Below are 9,471 nucleotides of genomic sequence, written 5' to 3'. Positions count from 1 at the left end.
GCAAGAGATTGCAGAGCTCTGGGATGCAGAAATATCTGGGTATCCCAAAACATGAATCACAAAAGGCTAGTATGCAGGTGCAGCAAGAAATTATGAAAGCTAATAGAATGTTATCATTTATTGAGGGGAATTGATTACTAAAGTAGGGAAGTTATTCATCAGTTGCTCACTGCACTGTTGAGATCACATCTAGGGTACTGTGTACAGTATTGGTCTCCTTAGTTAAGGAAGGATGTAAATGCATTTGTAATTCAGATGTTTCCTAGACTAATGCCAGGAATGGGTGGGTTGTCATACGAGGAAAGGTTAGGTTCCTATCCACTAGTTTAGAAGAGTAAGAGACAACCTGATCAAAACCTTTCAGTTCCTGAGGTGTCTTGATAGGGTGGATGTGGAGAGGATATTTCCTCTGGTGGAGAACTCAGAATTAGAGGTCACAATTTAAAAATAAAGGATCGTTCATTTAAGACAGTGGTGAGGAGAAATATTTTCTCTCAGAGCATCGTATCGGAACTCTCTTCCTGAAAAGGCAGTGGAAGCAGAGTCTTTGAATACTTTTAAGGCAGAGCTAGATAGATTCTTGATCAACAAGGGGGTGAAAGGCTCTTGGGGACAGGCAAGAATGTGGGGTTGAAGTTACTCTCAGATCAACCATGATAATACTGAATGGTAGATCAAGATCAAACGGCCGACACCTGCTCCTAACTTATATGTTTGCAATATTTGGTTCCATTTGCAATTTCTGAGTGAAAATTTGGACACAAGAGGACATGGGCAACATCCAGGCTTAGGCTTGAGTAACAAGTAACATTTGTGTCATACAAGTGTCAAGCCATCTTCCCTTGAGATTCGATGGCATTATCATCATTAAATTCCTCATCATCAATGTCCTGAGGGTCACCACTGACAAGAAATTGTACTGGATCAATTACATACAAGCTGTGGCTACAAGAGCAGGTCAGAGGCTGTGTGTTCTGCAGCATGTGACTCCCTCACTCCCCAAAGCCTTTCCAGCACCTACAAGGCACAAATCAAATGTGATGTAATATTTGCTACTTGCCTGTACAAGTGCAGCTTCAACTACACTCAAGCTCAATACTATGCAGGACAAAGCAGGCTAATTTATCGCCATTCTACTACTGTCATTTGTATGCACAAGTAAAAAAAACAAGCTCACAGGTGCAATATATATATATTTTAATTAAATACATTTATAAGAAAAAGAAAAACTCAATCAGAATACACTTTGGGAGAATACCAATTAAAGTGGTTAAGGATTAAAAATTATAATTGCCATTTCATTCATTCATTGTAAGCTCCCACTGAAGATGACATGGTCGCCTCATACTAATTGGTACAAGTGTAGTTTTAAGAAAACTTAACATGGTTGTGCGGCTTAAGTAGTTTATTGATTTTGGAAGATCAGAGCTCTCATGCACTTATTCAAGCTTCTCATCTCCTTCTTCCACCTCCTTTAAGCTGAGAACTTCCAGGGAAGCTTTTCCCTTTGTTTCACGTCGGATTAGTTCATCAATTTCTCTGAAGCAGCCAGGATCAATCAAACACACCTAAAGTAAAACCGGAAATAATGTAAATCACTGATGTAGAAATAACAAGTTACAGCAAAACAGAAAACTATTCAGCCCATCATGTATGTGCCAGCTTTTCAACTGGAAATTTATCAACATTAAAACCGTTGTTCTTAAAATCCTTTTCCAATACTAATTCAATATCTGTTTTAAATTATGTTCTGCCTCAGTACGTCCTTGTGGTAAAGCATTCCAAATTTTAATAATCTTCTATTTAAAGTAGTTCACTCTGATATCCAGCTTCGTTCTTTGAGAATAATATTTAGACCTTGAACCCTCTCCAACCTGATATTTTATGGCCCCTCACTCTCAACCAAGATCAATCTGATGTATCTATACATGGTATGCATAAACATTTAATTCTGTCTCTCTTTCTTCCCTGCCCACCCAGCTGAGCCTATCTACTCCTCTCCATCCCTAACTCCTTAACATCTTTCAAGCATGAAAGATGTTTATCCCTAAAATGGTCCCTTCTATGACTTTTATTTGTTATTTTCTTACAAAATTTTCCCCTTAGCCCATGTGAGCCTATACAGTGAATGATGGCAGGCCCAGGAGGGGGGAACCCAGATAAGCCCAATGTGTTATCACTTAACACCCACTCTGTTTATTTATGGCCCTTGCTAGGAGGAAATGTATCAATCACTAGGAGTTGAGACAGTTGGATTATGAGGAGAGACCGAGGAGACTGGGACTATACTCATTGGAATTCAGAAGAATGAGGGGAGATCTTATAGAAACATAAAATTATGAAGGGAATAGATAAGGTAGGAGCAGGGAGGCTGTTTCCACTGGTGGGTGAAACTAGAACAAGGGGGCATGGCCTCAAAATAAGGGGAAGCAGACTTAGGACTGAGTAGAGGAAGAACTTCTTTACACAAAGGGTTGTGAGTCTGTGGAATTCCCTGCCCAGTGAAGTAGTTGAGGCTACCTCATTGAACGTTTTTAAGGCACGGATAGATACATTTTTGAACAGTAAAGGAGCTGAGTCCACAAAAAAATCAGCCATGATCTTATTGAATGGCGGAGCAGGCTCAAGGGGCAGATGGCCTACTCCTGCTCCTAGTTCTTCTGCTCTTAATCAAGAGTGACTTTCTTATGTACTCCCTCCCTCAGATACAATGCCCTATGACGGCATTGGAGACCATGGACTCCCATTGAATTAGTCCATGATTATGTTGGGTTTGCTGTTGTCTTCTGCAGTATGGCTGACCAGGAAACCCTCTGCCCTTACTGCCTGACGTCAGCCATATTGGAAGGATTCATAGATTGATAATCAACCTCTTCGGCCAAGTTATGGATGCATCTCCATGGCCATCAAATCCTGAAGTGAGACTTGAACCCAGAGCTTCTGGCCCAGAGATTGGGATGCTATCACTGTGCCACAAGACCTCCCCTCTTATATGCTATAAAAGCCAAATATTGCAGATGCAGAAAATCTGGAATGAAAACAAAGTGCAGAAAAACTCAGCAGGTCTGGCTTATCTATGGAGACGTTTCCAACATGACTCTTCTTCGGAACATAAATTTTCTACTTGCCAGCCCAGAGCAGTGAGGACCCTAGTTAATGCCCCAACTGAGATCTGCTCACTCAAGGCATTAAATAGAGATCTTATGCTCTGTGTGGCTTCAACTGCAAATTTTTTAATCTTCCCTTTATTCACGTGCAGGCTTTGATCTACTGGAATCAGGCTCCCAAATATTATGATCAGGGCCACTGTTTATAGTGATTGCTGAGTCAATTTTTGTTTTTAATGAACAGCGTTAAGATTTTACCAGTGTTTAGTTAAACGCTTTCTGTAATATTTAGGTCCATTGATCTATAATGGCTGGATAAATCAAATTCAATTTTTATTATGCGACGATAACATTTTTACCAATCTTTGGACATAAAATTGTCCATTTTTCTATAAAAGCAGCCACTCAAAGAATGTGAACTTACAATATCCAAATCCTCAGCAAATTCTTCACTTTCCATCACTTTAATCAGTGGCTTCAGCTTTTCCTTAAGACGCTTTCCATCCTTTGCTGGGAGCCTGAGGCGGAGTCTCATGTGAGCACGCTCAATCTTCATACTCTCCTTCAACAATCTTATGACTTCGAGTGCCTTTGTTTATGGAAGAATTAAAAATACATTATTTCTAATTTGCACACTGGACCATTTTATTGGATAGAATTTGTGATAATATCAATGCATTTGAGAGGAAACCATATACAAAGCAATTGAAAACAATTACATTTGTTTCAATTACAGTTTAATACAGTATAATAGTGATACTTAAAAGTTGGTACGTCAATCTAAAAAATAACTTGTGCATATTTGACTGCTATCTATTGGATCTCCTGCCTTAATTTATGCATTTGGTTAACCAGTGGATTGTTCTTTCAAAAAGCAAAATCTTTCAAACTGGGCAGCTAATTGACTGATGCAGAGTCCTGCAAATAGCGAGTGAATAAATGACCAGATTATCTGTGGTGGTGGTGGTTGAAAGATGCATGTTGGTAAGAAAGCTAATCAGAACTTAAAATAGCAGCATGCAACTGTGCAGGCAGATGGTCTTGTTGAATATTTCATCAGGGCCTCCAACAATGCTGTACTCCCTCAGTTTTGTACTGAACCATAAACCTACATTTCATGCTTACATTGAATAATGCAACTGACCACTACTATGTCACGGCAAAAGCGGAATGGGCAATAAATGCCAGCCATGCCCAAATCCCAAGAATGATCAAAAGAAGTTTGTAATAGGGCTTGAACAGCATAGCTTTAAGAAGCAAGAGTGCGACCAATTGAATCAAGTGGCTCTTTCCAAAATCTAATTTAAAATTGTGAGGCACTTACAAAAGTTCCTCAATGAAAGGTTTTAATATAAAACGCGAGAATCCAATCAAAAAGCAGTAAGATGGTATGAAATAGCAAAGTTCAGAAGATGCTGCAGCAAAATTAAACAAATATAAAAGTAAACTGTGTCTGTGTGGAGTTTGCACATTCTCCTCGTGTCTGCGTGGGTTTCCTCCGGGTGCTCCGGTTTCCTCCCGCAGTCCAAAGATGTGCAGGTTAGGTTGATTGGCCATGCTAAAATTGCCCCTTAGTGTCCTGAAATGTGTAGGTTAGCGGGATTAGCGGGTAATATGTGTAGGGATATGGGAGTAGGGCCTGGGTGGGATTGTGGTCGGTGCAGACTTGATGGGCCGAATGGCCTGTTTCTGCACTGTAGGGTTTCTATGATTTCTAAACTAGTCTAATCATGTATAATAAAGCTCACATTGCTAGATATTGCACATTATATATAGAGCGGAAATCAATCTGCCTTCTGAAGCAGGCAACCACTTCAGTGCTTTACTGAGAACCATAATACAGTATAAGCAAGCACCATTTTTTCCTAGTCAATATCCAATGTAAATCTACCTGCTGCTTTGTACTCTTGTTGGCCTTCACAGAGTAGTGGATGTCTTTCATGGCTCGCTCAATCAAGTTTACAGTGTAAGGTCTCTTAGTTTCAGGGTTGACACACTTCTCTACTACTATAGTTGCTATATCTCTGAACATCTGTTCGAGCTGTGCATGCCGCTCCTTGTCAGATACTTGCAATTCACCCTTTGCCAGAATCTGTAAAAGAAAACATTTAGATGTATTTGAAGTTTAATTTTGATACAAAAAAGAACTCATCCACTGAGCTGACACAATCTTGATTGTTTTGAAGACTGATTTAATTACTTTCACCAACTTTTTAAAAAAATTTTTTATGGCACGAGCACCGCTGGCTGGGCCACATTTATTATTCATCCCTAACTGCCTTCCATGTCATTTAGTAGTCAACAGCCTTGCCGTAGGTCTGGAGTCACATCTAGGTCAGGTAAGGAAAGCAGATTTCATTCTCTAAAGGGCATTAGTGAACCAGATGGATTTTTACAACCATTGACAATGGTTTCATCATCTTCTGTGGCAGAATTTGAACCCAGGTCCCTAGATGTTGCTCTAATGTCACTGCCTCCACTATTACTGATTCTTCGATGTTATTGGTTAGGAGCAGTTTGGGAATGGCAGAGTCTGGAATATTCCTTGATTCAACATATATTTATGCTGTTAATGCAATACAACTGCACAACATGGCATCAATGTTTTGCTATTTCTGAAATAATGCAGCCAATATGCTTTCGTTTTTTTAAGTGTGCCAAAGTAAATTAAAGTGGATCACTTCTATTCATTTCAAATCAATATGCCAATCAAAAATGTACAACACTGTTCCTATATGGAAAGCAGAGAAAAATAAAACAAATTACTCATATGCAAGAAGCCAAGATTGAGTTAAGTAATTATTACTATTTGCAGAATAATTTGATAATGTAAACCATTTTGTAATCTTTTTTAATCTGGAAAGAATATACTTTAGGACTCACCTTTGAAAGAAAGATGCTTGACGAGGCAGTGTCCGAAAGGTTAGCCATTCATAAACTTACGGTACTCTGATTGCAAGTTCTACCTGTGTCCTCCAGAGCTGAAGAGGAGTCACATGGACTCAAGACGTTAAACTCTCTTTCTCGCTCGCTACAGATGTTGCTGGACCTGCTGAGCTTTTCCAGCATTTTCTGTTTATATTTCAACACTTGGTTATGCCAAACTCTAGATTTTCATTTCAATATTGCCAAACCTTAACACTCGTAACCTCAGTGCTACAGTCCCATGCTAGCAAACCTCAGGGGCATGTCGGTGCAAAAGCACTGCTACACACCTCTGCCTCACACCTCATCCTACTCTGCAATGCCACTAAATTCCAATAAATGATGCATGGTAACTTGCTGTGCATCTTTAGATTTTAAAAATGGATATGGATTAATTTATAGATATAAAATAATTTTATATTTAATGATTATCACTTATTTCTAAGAACCTTCTTTCTCAAGAAACTTTCCAATTCTCCATTAAAATTATTTACAGACTCAAAGGTTTGCGATTGATAAATTCCAACTTTCACTTCCCAGGCCAACAGTACCACAGACTGTAAGAAGCAATTAGGGATGGACAATAAATGCTGCTCTTGCCAACAATGCTTACATCCCATGGAAGAGTAAAAATGCATATTTTTTAATTTTACTGCAAGTAATGTCACACCTCATTGATATATTCATTGTCAATTTAAAGACCTATGAACAAATGAATTCAGAAGTTGGGCTTCTGTTGAATATTTAAATAGACAGGTTACCTGACTGATGCGCGATAAATCACACGGGAGGCTGGATGTACCCGGGAAATAAAGGCTTTTATTACCAACAATAACGGAGCTACTATATACAATCCCAGACTAAAGGGTCACCAGGCAGAGCAGTGACCTTTATACCTCTCCCGGAAGGCGGAGCCAACTGGAGTGTACCATAGGACTATATTACCAGGTAGAACAGCCCAACCCTAACCCCAACAGTAACATATCTACAGACTCATAGTGCTGGCCAAACCATCAGCACTCCTGGTGGTAACCAACAATGGTTCACCACACTGACAACTCTATTTGTTGTTGTTTCTCAAAACTGACCTGTTTACATATTTCAGTCAGGTCATCTGTCTGAAATGCTGCAATGCAATCTTCTTTCTTTGCCACCTGTCCTTTTGACACATTTGTAAAGACGGTGTGAGTTTGAAGAACTTCATCAAGATCCTTTTCACTGAAAATACATCAAAGATAATGATGAGAAAGAGAGAAGAAATGTTGAGAATTAAAAACACACTTTATAAATAACACAAACTTCTCTCTCTCCGAATAGCCAACATGGCAAGGTTACTTAAAATGCTTTCTATCACCCTATACCCTAATCTTTCCCCAGATGTAGAATGTAAGTTAGGTGACTGGACAAGCCCAATTAGAAATCAAACTGCAGGTAGACAAAATCCGATATAAAATGCTGCTTTATCATGCACCAGTGACAGAGATTGCTATCTCCTTCCCTGTGACTTTCTAAATCAAAGGATTGAATATCCCTTATGTTGGGTTACAACAAAATGAGAATCACCTCCACAATAATACAATATGCTGCAAAGGATTTGATTTAGTCCTGTGACAAGATAAACTCTGAATCCCATGGGCAGAAATCAGACTGGCACAGTGATTAGCACTGCTGCGCCAGGGACCTGGGTTCGATTCCCAGCTCGGGTCACTGTCTGTGCGGAGTTGCACGTTCTCCCCATGTCTGCGTGGGTTTCCTCCGGGTGCTCCGGTTTCCTCCCACAGTCCGAAAGACGTGCTGGTTAGGTACATTGGCTGTGCTAAATTCTCCCTCAGTGTACCCGAACAGGCGCTGGAGTGTGGCGACTGAGGGATTTTCACAGTAACTTCATTGCAGAGTTAATGTAAGCCTACTTGTGACATGAATAAATAAACTTTACTCACGCTCCGCTCCTCCAGCTCATCACCTTGTTCTTGTAACAGGCGATCTCGAAGCGTTTGCCGGCTCTCTTCATGCGGACAATCGCCACATTGGTCAGGCGGATCTGGTTAGTGGGAGTGAAGATGGACATTGTGGCCGGCAGCTGATCCCAACACACCGGCCCGAATCCCCACTCCCGCCTCGGCTCCTCGACCGGGCCTGGCTCACTCTCCCCGGGCCCTCGGCCTGGTTCACTCTCCCCGGGCCCCGGCCTGGATTAGTGTCCGGGAGCTCCACTCGCTGCGGTTCCCGCTCTCAGCGCCCGGCCCTGCCGTTCCACTGCGCACTGCTCCGACTCACTGTCAGCGCCACAGTGTCTCCAGCCCGGGGGAAACAGGAGCTCCCTGTCAGCACCAAGCTGTCCGGGGGAAAGGTTACCCTGCAGCACATTGTTACATCATGGGGCCGGGACATAGCCTGGGGGGCGGGGACATAGCCTGGGGGGAGGGGTCAGTGCCCAGGCTTGGGGTGGAGTCAGTGCCCAGGTTTATGGTGTGGGGTCAGTGCCCAGGTTTGGGGTGGGGTCTGTGCCCAGGTTTATGGGGTGGGGTCAGTGCCCAGGTTTATGTGGGCGAGGGTAGTGCCCAGATTATTGGCAGTGGGTCAGGGCGGGGTCATCCAGGCTTATTGATGAGGGGTATCAGTATCTGGGTTTTAGGGGGATTCGGGTGGTCAGCATCTATGTTTAGGGAATAACAGATTGTCAGTGTCCAAGTTTAGGGGATAGGGTGGTCACGGCACGGTAGCACAGTGGTTAGCACTGCTGCTTCACAACTCCAGGGACCTGGGTTCGATTCCCGGCTTGGGTCACTGTCTGTGTGGAGTTTGCATATTCTCCTCGTGTCTGCGTGGGTTTCCTCCGGGTGCTCCGGTTTCCTCCCACAGTCCAAAGATGTGCGGGTTAGGTTGATTGGCCATGCTAAAATTGCCCCTTAGTGTCCTGGGATGCGTGGATTAGCGGGTAAAATATGTAGGGATATGGGGGTAGGGCCTGGGTGGGATTGTGGTCGGTGCAGACTCGATGGGCCGAATGGCCTCTTTCTGTACTGTAGGGTTTCTATGATGGGTTTTGACAGATTTCGCCATGAAAGGACTTCAATGTCCATGTTTACAGGGTGGGGTGTTGGTCAGTGTCCAGAGTGGTGGGGAGTTGGTGATGGGGCGAGACGGTCAGTGTCCAGGTAAGGGAGAAATAAATGTCTCAAAAACATCACTAAGTCATGAGGAAATGGACATTGAGTCAATGTAAGGCAGATTAAGAAAAATGAGTAAAAACATAGCCAAGAAGTTAAATTTTAAGGAAGGTCTTGAAAGAGAAAGGAGCATTGGAGAGGCAGAGAGGTTTAGGAAAATAATTCTCCAAATGGAATGTAGGTGGCAGAAGGCATGATCGTCAATAATGAGGTGAAAGATGAGGGAAATTAAGGAGTACAGTCCGAAGAATGGGGAGTTCATTGGAGGG

At 42.1% G+C, this 9,471-nt stretch overlaps 1 protein-coding gene across 1 annotated transcript; it reads right to left on the bottom strand.

The window, feature by feature from the left end:
• Positions 1-1,182: 1,182 nt before the first annotated feature.
• On the bottom strand, positions 1,183-8,421 carry sbds (SBDS ribosome maturation factor). The gene is made up of 5 exons (XM_078225005.1): positions 7,973-8,421; positions 7,121-7,250; positions 4,999-5,199; positions 3,532-3,696; positions 1,183-1,568 (listed from the first exon to the last, which is right to left on the bottom strand). The coding sequence occupies exons 1-5, from the start codon at positions 8,098-8,100 to the stop codon at positions 1,440-1,442; spliced, it is 753 nt and encodes a 250-aa protein (XP_078081131.1). The 5' UTR covers positions 8,101-8,421; the 3' UTR covers positions 1,183-1,439.
• Positions 8,422-9,471: the final 1,050 nt, after the last annotated feature.

Source organism: Mustelus asterias, chromosome 12 (genome assembly GCF_964213995.1).
Source record: "Mustelus asterias chromosome 12, sMusAst1.hap1.1, whole genome shotgun sequence".
NCBI classification, from domain to species: Eukaryota; Metazoa; Chordata; class Chondrichthyes; order Carcharhiniformes; family Triakidae; genus Mustelus; species Mustelus asterias.
The sequence above is the reverse complement of the archived record's forward strand: the minus strand, read 5'-3'. Positions and strand labels throughout refer to the sequence as shown.

Excerpts from the sequence above, each read along its gene's own strand:
- sbds (XM_078225005.1), bottom strand. The coding sequence starts at position 8,100 with ATGTCCATCTTCACTCCCACTAACCAGATCCGCCTGACCAATGTGGCG. Across the intron at positions 7,251-7,972 it reads ATGAGCTGGAGGAGCGGAGC|TGAAAAGGATCTTGATGAAG; the intron begins GTGAGTAAAGTT and ends ATGTATTTTCAG. Across the intron at positions 5,200-7,120 it reads TGACTGAAATATGTAAACAG|ATTCTGGCAAAGGGTGAATT; the intron begins GTCAGTTTTGAG and ends TTTCTTTTACAG.